This window comes from Balaenoptera musculus, chromosome 2, assembly GCF_009873245.2.
Source record: "Balaenoptera musculus isolate JJ_BM4_2016_0621 chromosome 2, mBalMus1.pri.v3, whole genome shotgun sequence".
NCBI classification, from domain to species: Eukaryota; Metazoa; Chordata; class Mammalia; order Artiodactyla; family Balaenopteridae; genus Balaenoptera; species Balaenoptera musculus.
The window spans coordinates 89001926-89018971 of NC_045786.1; the positions used below are offsets into that span (position 1 = coordinate 89001926).

Genomic DNA, 17046 nt, shown 5'->3' on the forward strand with positions numbered 1-17046 from the left:
TAGTTAACAGCACTGTACCAAGGTTAATTCCTTAGTTCGATAAACATTCTATGCTATGTATGATATTAACAAAAAATGAAGACGGGTGAAAGATATAGGAGAATTCTCTTTACTATATTTGCAGCTCTTCTGTAAGCGTAAAATTTTCTCAAATTTTTTTTAAAACAACTGTTAAGAAATGTTTCATGACATTAAAATATTTAATAGAAGGACTGAGAGATGAAATTTAGCAAACTTCCCAGAAAAGGAGAATAAAATTCTAGACTTACAGGCACTTGTCTCTGATGTGACAGAAGCCATCCTTCATCTGAGAACAAATAAGCTTATAAACTAAATACTTTTCCTAAAGCATGGTACCACAAAGCCTTAACCAATTTATCCCAAAAAGATAATTAACGAAAGGGAAGAGAACAAAAGAATGAAATGTTCTATAAAAGATGTGAGCTCTTTCAGCTTGTCCTAAGAAAATATATGCTGAGCATTTATGACTCTGACTATCTCCAGTCCTACCTCATGTTCTAATTTCTGACCCTGTTTACCTTACATCAAAATAAAATCTGTTTTATATTAGCCTCATATACTCAGAATCTTACAGTCTAAGAGGCCAAAGAGATAATCAAATCCACTGGTTCTCAAAGTGCAGTCCTGGACCGTTGTCTCTAGGAAGCCATTTTAGACATGCAAATTCTATACCCACTTCAAAACTTCTGAATCAGAAACTGGTGGTGGAACCCTGCAAAGGAGTTTTAACAAGCCTCCCAGGTAATTCTGATATAGGCTAAAGTTTGAGAACCACCAATCTTATCCAATTCCCTCACCGTAGAAGTGATCTGCTTAAAGGTACAAGGTTTCTTAGAAGCGGCCGTGCCTAAAACCCAGGCTTCCAACCCCCAGTCCAACGCATTTATGACTTAGCCCACCCTGTCCCACCACAGGTCCTAGTTCATTACAACACCGCCTCAATTATCCCATCTCCCTTTCCCTACCATCATTTTCTGTTCTAGTTCCATCAACTTTTCATCATGTGGTAGGGTTTTATCTTGTCTTGCATAAAATTTGTCACTTTAAATGAAGTACAACACTCCCGGTAGGCAACAGAAGCCAAAAGAATTAGATGCTTAATTCCTTAAACTGATGGAACTATTATTTTAAATAGAATTAGTAAGTGTTTCTCACGTACCTTCTCTACTCCATCATTTGTCTCCTTTACATAATTAAAGGAAATATTCAGCACATGAATGCAATCAATTAATGGTGATTTTCCTACCCTGACATCGAGTCATTCAAATGCTGTATGTCCCACAACTCAACTTCTTCTGGTATACTGTGCATAAATATGTAAAGGTGAGCATGACACCATAAAGTAGAAGTAAGCTCAAAAATAAATGCAATAAGCTGAGAGGAAGAAAAAGGGAAGCAGAGTGAAGATTAAGTCAATCCCCTCCTTCACAAATCGAAACCAAGAGTAAAATTAACCCAAAGAAGTTATCTGTTATACATTTAAAGAATAAAATTTCAGTTAAACATAAATTAGATGATAAAATAGTTTGAGCTAAAGAGACCCTTGATAACCTTAGCTTATCAGAACTTAAAAACATATTTTTAAATATGAAAAATTTGAATAAGCTAGTAATTAAATTCTTACCATGCCTGGTGTGGTACCTTCATCACTGTCTCCATCCTGGCTGCTTTCTGTATCAGCACTGAGAATCACTGTATCTGAAGTGCTCTTGTATTGCCGCTTGTTACTTTCAGCATGAACATCTAAGGATGATTTTTGCAGAGTGGATTCTGCCTTGGAAGATGTGGCTTCCATCTTTGGGGTTAAAATCCTTCTGCAAGTTTTCTTTATTTCAGCCTTCTTACATTTCTTACATGCCACTTCATTGTTAGAATTCTTATCTAATAGGGATTTGGGGCGCTTAAGTTGATCTGGCTTGTAGTTACTGAGCGAAAAGGGAACAAGATACACCTTAGCTGTTTTTCCTAAAACTGTAGTCTGTACCGGTCTCAGAGACACACAAGCGATGTTTTGGTTTTCCTTATATTCATTCACCTATTCAGGTCAATAAAGGAAAACAGAGAGTATTAAAATTCCAGGTTTTAAGCCTTTTCTTACAGATCTGCGTAAATAAATCTAATTCCTATTTCATGACAACATAAAGCCAAACTGATAGCCTGTAAGGAAACCTTTTTCCCTCCAAAATCTAGATACCTAATTCATTAACCTAAATAGAATTATTTATTATACTGGACACATTTCTTACCCATATGAGTCTGCCAGACCAATAATAAAAATGACGACAATTTGTAACTGAGGAGACTGAGTAACTGGAACTGTTTCAAGAATGGGAAACTGACCATAACGACTGCAAAAGCAAATGCAGGCTTCCGGATCCCAGCCTGACACTATTTTTGGGGTTATTGATAAGCACCTTCCTCAATGCTGAAGGTCTACTTTCCAGAGGAAAACCAGGATAGGCATCCCCGCTTATCTTTTAAAGCAACACCCCAAAAAACCCGTTAAACTGAGAGATGCCCCAAGGAGCAGGAAAGTTTTGGAGTCAGGAGGTGCCGGGTGGCAAGTCCTCCCATCCTCCTCGGCCTATGCCCGGCACACCCCTCACGAAGACTGAGGCAGGAACACACCCGAAAGGGACAAGCCTTTTCTCCCATTCACCTGGAGTCGCTGTCTGGAGCCCACCTTCTCCTCGGCCTCCGCGCGCGACCCAGACATCCTCCCTCCGCTTAGCAGCTGGCGTCTTCCCGCCAAGATTGCGGCGGGAGGCGGGGATGGGTGGAGGTGGGAGGGGCGGGGAAGGGTCCGGGGCGGGGGGAGGGCAGGGCGGCGCAGGAGGGCTCCGATCCCAGCCGGTGGGAGGGGGAGGGTGCACGGGGCGTTACATTAGTCTCTTAAAGAGGCAAGGTTGCCAGCCTCACCGCAAACTCAAATTCCTCAGGGAAGCGAAGGGACCGAATCGACATTTTTACCTTGGATCCCGGTGATTTTGATGCTGCTGATGCCAGGATCTCACTTTGAAAAACACCTGCGCCTCTCCTAAGGAAAAACCACCTTGCCTAGCAACGTGAGCCTGGAAAAGATTCAGGAGCACTTAAATGCCATATGAAATAGAGAGGAAATGAAATCAATATATATGCAGCCTTTACCTCAGCCCCTAGTTCCTTGTAATCCCACCACCAGAAATTTATGCCCAATGGCCACCGTATTTTCTTCCTAGGAAGAGAAGCATTTTGATTTTTTTTTTCAAGAGCTGATAACTTAAGCTGGTTTAAACTTCACCCACCAGTTAACTAAGTTGGTTTAAATTTCACCCACCAGTTAACTAAGATTTAGTGATGACCTTACAAAGCCCAAAGACTGGGGGAAAGTTTTAAGTAACTTTTGTATCACAAAGCACCATAAATAAGATTTCAGGGCACTATATTTCTTATAGTCACTGCTATATTAAACCTTTTTTTTTTTTTTTTTTCCTATTTTCTGGGTTGCTGCGAGCAGAAACAACTGCCTTCCCATCAGATTTACTCCTTCTGGATAGCATAGTTTTGGAGCTGATGAATTTATAACAAATTTCTATCTACTCTTTTACAGTCCTTTTCTTTATAGCTCAAAACTGCTCCCTTGGTTGGTTACTTGAGTTATCCACTGTTCCTTGATCGAGACTTGCCCAATTTTACTTCTTCTCCCAGCTGAGGCCCAATTTTAGGATACAGGTGAAATAATTTGAGAACTAATCCTATTAACAGCACCTTTAAAGCCCTTCAGGAACTTGCACACTCCTCGACTCAAAAATTACTGATAAAATCAAACTTTCCATAGTGTCTGATATACACCATGCTATTTCTGGACTTCAAGACTTTGCTCAGGCTGTCCCTTCTCTCCCCACCACAGCAGTTATAAAATCCTTTCTACAGTGACTGTGTTCTGACTACCAATTAGCCTATGTTTTTTACACAACCCAACTAGTAAATTGGGATTATTTCAGTTACTCTTCTATAAGCCCTTGAAGACTTACTAAATGAAATTCAAGTTCCTGGAGGAAACAAGCCTTTCAATAATATTCCATACTCCTTAGAGAAAGATAAGCGCGGTGCTTAATAATTACTTATGGACTTTTATATACAAACATTCTAGCCAGGAATAGGTTTTAATAGGCAGTCTCCAAAAACGGAAAGAACTGGAAAGCCTAAGAGTGTTCGGATTTCAAGCACTGTTCTAAGCCGCTGGGGGGGGGGGGGTGGTTTTCCTTGCCACTGGCCTAAATTACCGCACTGGCCTAAATTACCACCACTTGCCCTCACGTGACCAAAAAATACTTCACCACAACCCGCTCAGCCTCATCAACTGAGCTAATCAGGTGCTACTAACAAGATTTCTATTCCGATTAAACTCTAATTCTGAGCTTTCAACAATCTGGACAAACCGCCCTTCACTATCTCCTCAGTTTCTTATCCCTCACTACCCGATTTTCCTCGGCTTCAAACCAACCCTAACGAGCGAAACCTCTCATTCAGCCTTTCCTCGCCGCAGGGTCTCAACGGCAAAGCCCAGCGGAAGCAACTTCCCGCCAGAAAGGGCATCCAAATACTGCGAGACTGAGGAGGCCAGGGCGGCCTATGAACATGCGCAGTAACAGACTCGACGTTCTAGCCGTAGACGCCCAGACGTCCTCCACAATCCCACAATCCTCTGGTCGCGTATTTCCGGTTTTTCTAGGTCAGCCGTAAGAGGTGTTTCTATCGGTGGCGCAGCAGTGTACAGTGGCCTTCGGGGAAGAGGTTTTTTTCTGTTAGTTGACGTTGTTTTGTTCTGTTCAGTTTGGAATCAGTCAAGTTTTGGGAGTCGCTGCCGCTGCCGTCAACATGTCGGTCCCAAGCTCACTCATGAAACAACCGCCCATTCAGTCTACGGCTGGGGCCGTCCCGGTTCGCAATGAGAAAGGTACTGTGCTGAGCGGCTTTCCACTCGGATCTTACCTCTTTCCCCAGCATATTCCAAACCTATCCCGGGCCCACCACCTCAACCCCAGCGACCCTTGCGAACTTGCCCCCTATTTTTTGACTTTCCCCGTCAAACGGGCATCCAATCGCGTTGCTTAGGGGAAAAAAAAGCTACTTCCGTCTCATCCTGTTACTAGAGCCTGTGTGCTCTCTCCTACAGCAAGCACCCTGTTGCCTTGGCCTCCACCAATAAGTTAGACTAATAAATATAGTGAATGCCTGCTGTTTGCAAGGCGTTGTGTGGGATACAATCTCTCCTGTTATCCATAGTCAGTTTATGATGCTTTTATAACTTACGTTGTTAATTACATGTCCATCTTTCTCTACTACATCATAAGCTCATAACCTCCTTGAGGCAGGAACTCTGTCTTATTAAACTTTTTATCCCTTCAACCAACGCAGTGCCTGTATTTGTTAAATTGAATACAAAATGGTGTAAGACAGTGGTGTTAGGAACTCATAGTCTACTAGATGTGAGATATGCAAAAAGAGGCACATTCTAAGCAGGTGTACGGTCTTTCGCACCTATAATACTTGTCACATAGGTGATATAAACGAAGTGCTTAGGGAGGGCAGAGAAGGAATAATTTCTTCAGATTGGGGTATTTAACTTGATCTTTAAAGGATGGGTGCAGATGGATGAAGGAAAACTGTACCTGTTTGGGAAGTCAGACTGAAAGTTAGAGTTTTTTCAGTAAAGTATTTGAAAAATATTGTCAATTCTTTTTTTTTTTTAAATATACGGTGCCTATCCTTGTGCAACCTGCCTTTTTTTTTTTTTAGACTCAACATGTTTTTTGAGAAGTATTCTTTGAATACATGAAGATCTTATTCATTCATTTTAACTGCTTATGAGTTCCATTATATAATTAAACCACAGTTTGCTCCCTGCTGAGGGACAGTGTTGTTTTGTTACTTTTTCTCCTGTTACAAACAGTGCTTAAACATGTCTCTTTCGTGCACTTGTGTAAGAATTTCTCTAGGGTAGGGTGAACCTACATTGACACATCATTATCACCCAAAGTCGGTAGTTTACATTAAGTTTCACTCTGGTGTTGTACATTCTGTAGATTTGGACAAATGTATAGGGACATTTATTCATCATTATGGTATCACACAGTATTTTTACTATGCATTTAAGGTTCCTTCGTATCTTTTCATGGCTTGATAGCTCTTTTTTTTTTAATTGCTCAGTAATATTCCATCATCTGGATGTACCACGGTCTATTTACCCATTCACCTGGTAAAGGACATCTTGGTTGCTTACAAGTTTTGGCAGTTATGAACAAAGCTGCAGTAAATATACGTGTGCAGGTTTTTGTGTGGACATAAGTTTTCAACTCCTTTGGGTAAATACCAAGGAGTACAATTGCTGAATCATATGGTAAGAGTATGCTTAGTTTTGTAAGAAACCACCAAACTATCTTCCAAAGTGGTTGTGCCATTTTGCATTCCCACCAGCAGTGAATTAGAGTTCCTGTTGCTCCACATTCTCACCAGCATTTGGTATTGTCAGAACTCTGGATTTTGGACAGCCTAATATGTGTGTTGTGGTATCTCATTGTTTTTTTAATTTGCATTTCCCTGAAGACATATAGTGTGGAGCATCTTTTCACATGCTTATTTGCCATCTTTATATCTTCTTTGCTGAGGTATCTGTTAAAGTCTTTTACCTCACCTTGTTCTTCAGAATTGTCTTGGCTCTTTTTGACCTCCTGTTCTTCCATATGATTTTAAAATCAGCCTGGAAACAGCTTTTAATGAAATTGCATTAAAATTATAGATCACACATTTATCGATCAACTCGGGCACAGTTGCCAACTTCTCGTCCTTGAACATGATATATTTCTCCGTTTATTTTGATCTTTTATATCTTTAAATACAATTATATATTTTTCCTCCTAAAGGCCTATGTCATTTGTTGATTTATTCCTTAGTATGTTACAGATTAGTTGCTATTGTAAATAGTATTTTTAAACTGTATTATCTAATTATAGGTAGCCGATGTACAGGCACATTTATTTTTATCTAACGTTTATCCAGCATTCTTCTTGAATTTTTTTTAACTTATCTGTTGGTTATCTTGTATTTTCTACGTAAGTAATCATGTAGTCTGTAAATTGTGGCAGTTTCTTCCTTTTCAATTCTTACCTTTTATCTCTTTTTCTTTTCTTATTGCGCTAATTAAAACCATAATATATATAATGTTGGTCAGAAGATATGATAGGGACAACCTAATGATGCCCACTGTTTTTTAAAGGAATGCTTCTAATGTTTTATCATTAAATATAATGTTTGCTGTATCTATTGTTAGATTATGTGACTTTAAATATATAAACTTTATTTTTTTAATTTTTATTTTGTGATTTCTCATTCTTTTTTTATTTTTTTTTTTTTTTTTTTTTTTTATTTTTTTGGCTGCGTCGGGTCTTAGTTGCGACACGTGGGCTCTCTCGTTGAGGCACGCGAGCTCAGTAGTTGTGGCGCGCTGGCTTAGTTGCCCTGCGGCGTGTGGGATCTTAGTTCCCCAATCAGGGATCGAACTCGCGTCCCCTGCATTGGAAGGTGGATTCTTTACCACTGGACCACCAGGGAAGTCCCATAAATATATAAACTTTAAATAGTGTATTACTTTTTCCCCTGTTAATTTTCTAAGGTTAAGCCATGCTTGTAGTCCTGGGCTAAATCCTGTTATGTCACTATAGCTTAGAGGGGTTTTTTGGTTAGTTTTTACACTGCCTGAATACATTTGCTATTACGTTATTTAGTATTTTTGTATATGTTCATAAGTGAAATCCACCTAAAATTTTCCCTTGAATTGTACAGTTTGGTTATTCATCTTGTAAAATTTGTTGGTTAGTTTTCACTGATTTTCTGTTCACTGGAATTGTTGGTATTTGTAAAACACAGGTAATCTACTCTTGCAGGTTTGATAGCACATAAGCTAAAAGAAAAGAAGGTAGAAATAAAGATTATAAGATTGCGTTATATGGTAATTTATAAAGGCTGCCACGGAAAAGTCTCGAACTAAAAGAATGAGCAGTATTTTAAGTTTATATTCCCACTTAAGTCATCCTTACTGTGTGCTGGGCACTATTACAAATAATTCGCTTAAGCACATAGTTGAGGTGGAATAGCATGAATTTGTGTTGGAGGTAGTCTCCCTATTTGGGGGGACTTCTTCTATTGTTTCACTGCCCACCTTCCTCCACTTCATTGTACCCAAGCTAAGCCTCATTATCATTAGTGTTGGTGTTCACAAGAAGGCCTTCGCATGACTTGGCCTTTGCAGGAAAACAGCATTAGATGAGTAGATGGTTGGGTAATGGCTCTCTTCTTCTCCTGCTTGGACTCTGGTTTGCCAGGAATACAGGGCTCTACCTGGAAAGGCCAAGGGTTGAAGGACATTGGGAAAGAGGCTACTGAAACATAAGTTATCTTTCTCACCCAGGTGAGATTTCGATGGAAAAAGTGAAGGTAAAACGTTATGTGTCGGGAAAGAGGCCAGACTATGCCCCTATGGAGTCCTCAGATGAGGAGGATGAAGAATTTCAGTTCATTAAGAAAGCCAAAGAACAAGAAGCAGAGCCTGAGGAACAGGAGGAGGATTCATCTAGCGACCCTCGGCTACGGCGTTTGCAGAACCGTATTAGTGAAGATGTGGAGGAGAGGTAATGACTAGGGTTATGTTTCCCTGGACCTGAACCCCTACAGGTTAATTAATAGGAACAACAGCAGTAATAGCTAATACTTGAATAGTACTTACTACGTGCCAGGCACTGTTCCAGGTATATTACATTTACTAATTCTTATAATCCACATAATAACCTTATGAGGTAGGTACTGTTATCCCCATTTTTACAAGTGAGCAAACAGGCACAGTGGGGTTAGGATAATAACTCATTAAGGCGATGGAAAACACAGACCGTTGGTTGGTTTGTTGAGGAGTCTTTTTAGCACAAAGATGTTTTATAAAATTTGAGAAATTTGATTTTATCTATGCATTTATTCTAAAGGCCAATGAGGAGAAATGACACTGATGAAGTAGGAAAAAAGGACTGATGTCAGAAAGGGAGCCTCCCAATGAGGGATTTTGTGTATTGTGTATTGACTGAGACATTACCTTACAGAGGAGGCCAGAGGCCCCAAACTTTCACAGTTCATATTGTCTCAGGAGTTTTTTCACAGAGCCCTGGGCCCAAACAATTCTGTTTATTTTATTAAATAGTTAGATCCAAATGATTTAATATTTATGTCATAGCAACTTAGCCACTTGAAAAATATAATATGTATAAAAGAAAAAACATTTTTATTTCATTTTTACATAACCACAGTTACTTACTACTGGGGTTTGCGTGTCTGTTGGGCACTGACAACTTCTCAAACCTTAGAGTCACATTGGCACTGTCACTCATTTCCTGTTGCATATTGACTTTCATGCAGTACTTGCTTTTTATCACAGCAGCCCAAAAACCCAGTTTTACTAAGATATATCATTGAAAGGAAACATAGTGTGATATACTGTTGAAATTGTGAACTACCTTGAGCTTTAAAATATATCCCAGTGCACCCATCTATGTTTGTTGCAGTGCCCCAGGGTGCCTCAGCATACATGTAATGTTTTGGGTCCAACTTGACTATTTGTTCTAACACTTTGAGTTAGTTTCTTTAATCTGCCCCTCGGTTTCCTCATCTCAAGACTTCAATGCTAATAAAAGCAAACATAATGTCCAGGTGCTCTGTGACTAAGGAAATGTGGTTGATGCCCCTTCGTTTTTGTGAGGTTGGTGTTACACTTGGACACTGTCTTTCAGATTGGCTCGACATCGGAAAATAGTGGAACCTGAAGTGGTTGGAGAAAGTGACTCTGAAGTGGAAGGAGATGCTTGGCGCATGGAACGAGAAGATAGCAGTGAAGAAGAAGAGGAAGAGATTGATGATGAGGTATAATTTCAGAAAGTGGGAAGTTCTTTCTGGGTACAAGAAGAAGTTAGAGCTTGTGCTCCTTTGATGAGGCCTTAAAGGCACAAGATATCTGCTTTTGGCAGAAGTCTGATCCAGTGTTCCCTGCTTATTGGGGATAGGATTGAAATAGAATGGTACTAAACATAAAATAGACAGCTAGTGGGAAGCAGCCGCATAGCACAGGGAGATCAGCTCGGTGCTTTCTGACCACCTAGAGGGGTGGGATAGGGAGGGTGGGAGGGAGGGAGATGCAAGAGGGAGGAGATATGGGGACATATGTATATGTGTAACTGATTCACTTTGTTATAAAGCAGAAACTAACACACCATTGTAAAGCAATTATACTGTAATAAAGATGTTAAAAAGAAATAGAATGGTACTAAGTTGCATTTACTCATATCAGAATTTGTTGAGCTTGATGAGGTTAAAATAAAAAGACATCTCAGAGCACAGGCCAATTAGCTGACTGGCTTGGACATGCAACTTGACAGGAAATAGAACGGCGCCGTGGCATGATGCGTCAACGAGCGCAGGAGAGAAAAAATGAAGAGTTGGAAGTCATGGAGGTGGAAGATGAGGGACGTTCTGGGGAGGAGTCAGAATCAGAGTCTGAGTATGAAGAGTACACAGACAGTGAAGATGAGATGGAGCCTCGCCTTAAGCCAGTTTTCATTCGGAAGTAAGTATCTCACAAACCAGGCCTGAATCCTGGAAATAATTACTGCTTTCCAGGTCTGAAGATGGAAGCCTCTTTTCTCTCTCACGCTCTTCTGAAATGTAAGCACCAAATAAAAGTCTTCTGCCCAGTGTCCCAACTCGGCAGGGTATTTGCTGAGGAATATCTTGTTAGCAGGGAGACTGAGTTTGTTTTCACATCTCCTTTTCCACTTAAAGGAAACATACCTTCCAAGGTCTTATATTCTTTTAAACACAAAACCAAGCTTGAAGAGCAAATTCCTATTCCTTTCCTAATGGCTAGAAATCCTACAGTCCAGCAAGTTTCTTGCTATTAGGCAGTTCTCAAAGATGAATGGAATTTTGATGCTCTGAAAACCGGGAATGACTCCCATTTTTGGCTCTTTGCAAATAATAGAGCCAGAGATTGTTGGGCTTTGTCTGGTTTGGATGGGACTTAATTTAGGGGAACAAAGACCTCCACTCTAAGGGCTTTGGGTAATTAACAGGACCTCTGTGCTGTAGGAAGGACCGGGTAACAGTTCAGGAACGTGAGGCTGAAGCATTGAAACAGAAGGAGCTGGAGCAGGAGGCCAAACGCATGGCTGAGGAGAGGCGCAAGTACACACTCAAGGTACTGGGGGTAGCTGTGAGGATTGAGTGCAGGGAGTTGTGTGTTTAGGTCTGTCTGAGGAGAGTAAGGAAGTCTAACATTTGAACTGTTCTCCCTATCCAGATTGTAGAAGAGGAGACCAAGAAAGAGCTGGAGGAGAACAAGCGGTCCCTGGCTGCACTGGATGCACTCAATACTGACGATGAAAATGATGAGGAGGAATATGAGGCGTGGAAAGTTCGGGAGCTGAAGAGAATCAAGAGGGACAGAGAAGATCGAGAAGCGTGAGTAATAGGATGGGCCTAGAGTTTAATACCACTGGTGGGACAGGTTGCTAGTAGGGTAGCTCTGAGGCTCCACACCTACTGTGAGTTCCATTCTAGCTTCCTTTAGGGTTCCTGCAACTGGGTGGGTTCCCCATACATTGGAATGTGGCTTTTACAATAAAATCAGGGAAAAGAAACACATTTTGTCCATGTTTCTCCACGATAGAGTGCCAGCTGATACTCCCTTTAGTAGTTTCCTAGTAGACACACACAAGTTACTCACTGTAATCAGTTATCTGTTGTTGCATAACAACCCAACCCAAAAGTAAGTGACTTGAAACAATTATTTCTCACAATTTTGGAGGTTGGCTATGCAGTTCCTCTGCTGATTTCACCTGGGTTCAGTTGCGTCCAGCTGGAAGATTGACTGGGCTTCACTCATGTGTCTGGTAGTTGGCGCTGTCAGTTACGGTGCCTCACTTCTTCTTCAGTAGGCTAGACTAGTTTCCTTACATAATGGTCTCAGGGCAGCATTCTAAGAGGGCAAAGGTGGAAGCTGGCAAGGTCTTTTGAAGCTCACATGTCATTTCTGCAAAGGGACATGCATACTGTGAGGGGAAGAATTTGTGGCATTTAAATAATCTACCACAGTCACTGTGTTAGAGCAGAATCATTTCTGAGCTGCATCACCCATTCCTAAAAATTACTAGGAATGAGAGAGGGTAATCCCAGATTGTAATCCCTCAATAGAAGACTCTGTCCTCAGCCTGCAGTTTCTAAGGTTTTTATCCTGGGCTTTGAGGAGTCCATGTACCCTTTAACATTGTATGAAAAATTATGTGTTTATTTGCATTTTTTGAAGAAAAGGGATCTATGACTCTCCACCCCCAAAAAAAGGTTAAAGTCACGCAGTTTAATTAATGAGGGTGATCCTTGGTTTGTGACATATAAGCACATTACTAAAGAAATACCAGTAAACTCTTATAGAGTTATTTGTTTTTTTAATATATAAATTTATTTATTTATTTATTTATTTTTGGCTGTGTTGGGTTTTTGTTGCTGCGCGTGGGCTTTCTCTACTTGTGGCGAGCGGGGGCTACTCTTTGTTGCGGTGCATGGGCTTCTCATTGCGGTGGCTTCTCTTGTTGCAGAGCACGGGCTCTAGGCACCGGGCTTCAGTAGTTGTGCACACGGGCTCTAGAGCGCAGGCTCAGTAGTTGTGGCACACGAGCTTAGCTGCTCCGCGGCATGTGGTATCTTCCCGGACCAGGGCTCGAACCCGTGTCCCCTGCACTGGCAGGCAGATTCTTAACCACTGCACCACCAGGGAAGTCCCCAGAGTTATTTTAAATTCTGATTTTTTTTTAAACTAAGAAGGCTTTTTAGGGAAGGGAAATTACTAATGTTATAAAATCAAGCAGTGGTAGTATGTCTAAACCTCAAAAAGGCTAGAATCAACTATCAGAAGTTTGCAAAACCTGGTCTTGCGAGCATGCGAGCATAATGAAGACTACCGTCACCCTCTTATTTATTGAGCTCCCGATCTTGATTCCTAACAGGTAATAACTAGAATTGATGAAGATGAATGATGGTTGAAAGGAGGTGGGACTGTGTCATGTTCAGATAACTGGGTCTTTCTGAAGCTAAAATGATACTAATAAATAGTTTTGTTCTCTGGACAGGCTTGAAAAGGAGAAAGCAGAAATTGAACGCATGCGAAACCTGACTGAGGAAGAGAGGCGAGCTGAGCTTCGGGCAAATGGCAAAGTCATTACCAACAAAGCTGTTAAGGGCAAATATAAGTTCTTACAGAAGTATTATCACCGGGGTGCCTTCTTCATGGTAAGAAGTGAAAAGAGAATGGGAAAATGGGGCAGTAGGAATAACTCCCCATTTCCCTGGTCCTGGGATGTTACTTCCACTTGCCAGCGGTCAACTTTCTCATTTGCTTTTTGCCTCTGAAGAATATAAAACCAAATAGAGGAAAGCATTGGCAACAGGATTTTAGATGTAGCAGCAACTGTTCTCTTCTGGCCCCAGCTCTCGGAAGGAGGAAATGATGTAATAGAAGAATTGAGGAACTGAAATAGAGAGTGATCTATATAGATACTAGACTGGGTTCCCCAAATCACTTAAATATCATTATCCATAGCTGAGTGAGAACTTTTAGTTATGAGAAAACCAGGCTCTGCAAAGAGCTTTACATTAACTCATGTTTGGGTGGCATAAGTTTAATTTACTTCATTCTGAGCTGACAGAAAGTGACTAATTAAGTCTAACCAAAAAAATTGTTAATTATCTAACCATTATGTGTAATGCCATCATCTTTGTTCTTCATATAAAAACCAAAGTCAAAATATCAGTCCATTAACCCTGTATAAAGTGAAAAGGACTTCTTCCAAATTATTTGGGTTAACACTCGTGATAATTCCTTAATAGAGAGATAGCAGGAAAGGGAACGGGAGAATTGGTTATATTTATTACTGTAATAGCACGTGGTTTGTCAAACTATTTCCTGATGTTAAAGAAGTTCTTATCAAAAACTAGACTAGCTTTTTCAAATGCTGTATAGCAAACCTTAAATATCCCTACTGCAGCTAATTCCTGCCTTTCACTGTAGAAAATTTTTAAAACTTCACTGGAGGATTCCTTACTCCTCTCCCTCCAAAATCAGTTTCAGTCTATCTGCTCAGCAGGAAATGTTTGCTTATTATGTAGTTTTCCAGCCCATGTAGTTTTCAAGATAGGAGTCAGTGGAGATTATGAATTACTTCTTAATACTGCTTCAGAGTCATAAAATATCATTGCTTAAGCATTTCAGCAGCTTTAATAATCAAGCTCCTTAAGGAAGCAGTGCATTGCTGACTGTGATACATAAGGAAAGGTTTATGTGAGAGTCTTTTGGTGCACATACTCAAATATCAACTCTTCTCATTTGGACAAGGAGAGTGAAGTTGAAATGGCTTCTGAGATTAAATGAGGGACTCTCAGACTCTAACAAGGAGAAAAGTTGGTTTCATGAAACCTGTTTAATTGTCCTACCTTTAAATTGGCCTTTCTATAGCTGAAGGGAAAAGATTACTCTGAAAGTATGTTTGGTTAAAGGACTCAGCTCTTCCATGAAACTTTCCTTAACCAAAATGGTACTATTTTAATTCTTTCAGCACATATGTTTATGATCTGTATCATAACATTATAGTCTTACTTATATGTTGATTTGAAACTATTCTCTATAGTATGAAGGGTACTGCTGTTTAGCACAGCTACAGGTTATATAATCCTTGCCCTCAGAAGGCTTACAATCTAATAATAGAGCTAAGGCAAATATCTACTGTAACATAAGGAACAGTGAAAGTACTAAGGGACTTCCAAAGAGAGAGGTGTTACATTTGGTAGAAGATTGAAAAGGGTAACATCAAGGAGGTGACAGTTAAGATATATAGACTTTCTGGAACTTCCCTGGTGGTCCAGTGGCTAAGGCTCCACACTCCCAATGCAGGGGGCTCAGGTTTGACCCCTGGTCAGGGAACTAGATCCCGCATGCTGCAACTAAAAGAAAAAAAAGATCCTGCGTGCCGCAACTAAGGATCCTGCGTGCTGCAAGGAAGATCCCACCTGCTGCAACTAAGACCCAGTGCAGCCAAATAAATAAATAAATCTTTATTTTAAAAAAGTTAAGATGTATAGACTTCCTGACATTCAGGGGTAGGAAGACATTCCATGTAAAGGAACAAGAAATGGAGGCAAAAAGTATCATCTGTAAAGGCAAGGAGTAGATTAAGGCTACATAGCATTTGGCCTTGACTAGTACACAGAGGAACTGTGCTTATTTAATAAAGTAGAGAACCATTGAAAGTTTTTGAGCAGAACAGAGGTATAATGAGAGTTGTGTTCTAGAAACATTAATCCCATGAAATGTGTAAGATTGATTGCAGGGAAAAACTATAATAACCCAGGTAATGAGAATCTAGGTAATTGAGAGAATGTTAGTCCTATTAACAGAAGTTAAGTCAGGAAGAGGCTGATTTAGAAAGGTTAGGGATACAGTTTTCACTTTAGATGTGAGTTTGAAATCCCAGAATACCCAAGCTAAGATGTGTGTTGGGCAGTAGATGAATCAGGATTGGAGATTTGAGAGGCCTGTACGAAGTTGAAATCATGTGAGTGAATGAACATGTTGAGTGCAGAGAAGAATATAGCCAACCTTCAGGAAATGTCTACACTTAGGAAGGAAAAAGACAACACAAAGGAAAAAAAGATTATCATCTCCTCAACTAGATGTAAGCTCTTGGTTCAATAGGTTCAATACCCTCTGCTTTCTTTTTATCCCTTGTTGTAAAATTTAATAAATCTGTAGTTTGAGGGACTTCCCTGGTGGTCCAGTGGTTACGACTGTGCGCTTCCACTTCAGGGGGCACGGGTTCGATCCCTGGTCGGGGAACTAAGATCCCACATGCAGCACAGCACGGCCAAAAAAAATTAATTAATTAAAATAATAAAAAAGTAAAATGGTTTTAAAAAATGATCTCTAAAAAAAATGTAGTTTGAATATATGAGAAATAAAACCACAAGATTGATAAGACTCTTTTCTACAGGATGAGGATGAAGAAGTATACAAGAGAGATTTCAGCGCACCTACCCTGGAGGATCATTTCAACAAAACCATTCTTCCCAAAGTCATGCAGGTATGGGGTACCTTAATGACATGAAGGAGAAAAGTAACGTATTGAGGGCTGTGACATGATATATCTGGTGGTATAACTCATCATCTATCCTAACAGGTCAAGAACTTTGGACGCTCTGGTCGTACCAAATACACCCACCTCGTGGATCAAGACACCACCTCCTTTGACTCAGCATGGGGCCAAGAGAGTGCCCAGAACACAAAGTTCTTTAAACAAAAGGCAGCTGGTGTACGAGATGTATTTGAGCGGCCATCTGCCAAGAAGCGGAAAACTACTTAGAGTTCAACTACTTATTCTTCCAACTGTGGGACACAAGAGGAAATCTCAGCATCTGGTCCTTGATTTGTTTTTACTACTATTTACATGGCCCCTGTATCCAGCCTGCTGAGCCTACTGCCATACTTGTGACACTGGGCAAACCTAGTCTTTGAAGGTGCTTTGTGAGGTTTGGACTCATGCTGAGAAACCTGCAGAAAAGCACTGTCCAGGTAGGATTAGAGGCTCCCCACTTAGGACTATTTCTGAGAAATCTTCAACTTCATTACTGCTCTGGCTTCCCATATTCACTTGGGACTATTCCAGGTTTCTTTTTCCAACCCTTAGCTTGGGTTAGAAAAATGGATGGGCATGTAAGCAGACAATGCATTACTTCTACCGTACAGGAAATCTAAGCTCATTGAAACCTGTTTTGCATTTTTGGGGTAAATTTTTCTAGATGAACATTACTTTTTGATCCATTTATGTGTGTGTGTGTCAAGAAATAAAAGAATCATACACCAAGAGGTTTTTTAGCATACCAGAAATAAAATGTGCAGGCTGACAA

General features: G+C 40.4%; 2 protein-coding genes across 6 annotated transcripts in view; one reads left to right on the forward strand and one right to left on the reverse strand.

Moving 5' to 3' along the window:
• WDR76 (WD repeat domain 76) overlaps window positions 1-4625 on the reverse strand; it is a 61821-nt gene extending 57196 nt beyond the window's left edge. The window contains exons 1-4 of one of the 5 annotated variants that reach the window (XM_036841677.1): window positions 4508-4598; window positions 3169-3235; window positions 2992-3092; window positions 1646-2056 (exon numbers count right to left, since the gene is read on the reverse strand). In XM_036841677.1, the coding sequence (XP_036697572.1) occupies window positions 1646-1816 (171 nt within the window). In that variant the 5' untranslated portion in view covers window positions 1817-2056; window positions 2992-3092; window positions 3169-3235; window positions 4508-4598. Of the gene's footprint in view, window positions 1-1645; window positions 2057-2680; window positions 2828-2991; window positions 3093-3168; window positions 3236-4507 lie in introns of those variants that run through there. The other 4 variants (XM_036841678.1, XM_036841675.1, XM_036841676.1 and 1 more) reach the window with 4 other exon arrangements.
• An 81-nt stretch (window positions 4626-4706) lies between these two features.
• On the forward strand, window positions 4707-17046 carry MFAP1 (microfibril associated protein 1). Its single transcript, XM_036841680.1, has 9 exons — window positions 4707-4960; window positions 8471-8690; window positions 9834-9963; window positions 10476-10663; window positions 11185-11293; window positions 11396-11556; window positions 13221-13380; window positions 16134-16223; window positions 16320-17046. Exons 1-9 carry the CDS (start codon window positions 4882-4884, stop codon window positions 16500-16502), a joined length of 1320 nt encoding a protein of 439 aa, XP_036697575.1. The 5' UTR covers window positions 4707-4881; the 3' UTR covers window positions 16503-17046.

What these genes read in the sequence shown, in the direction of transcription:
- MFAP1 (XM_036841680.1), top strand. Translation starts at nt 4,882, where the DNA reads ATGTCGGTCCCAAGCTCACTCATGAAACAACCGCCCATTCAGTCTACG. An exon ending in AGTGAAGATGTGGAGGAGAG is followed by an intron (nt 8,691 to 9,833) that starts GTAATGACTAGG and finishes ACTGTCTTTCAG; the next exon opens with ATTGGCTCGACATCGGAAAA. An exon ending in TTCTTCCCAAAGTCATGCAG is followed by an intron (nt 16,224 to 16,319) that starts GTATGGGGTACC and finishes CTATCCTAACAG; the next exon opens with GTCAAGAACTTTGGACGCTC.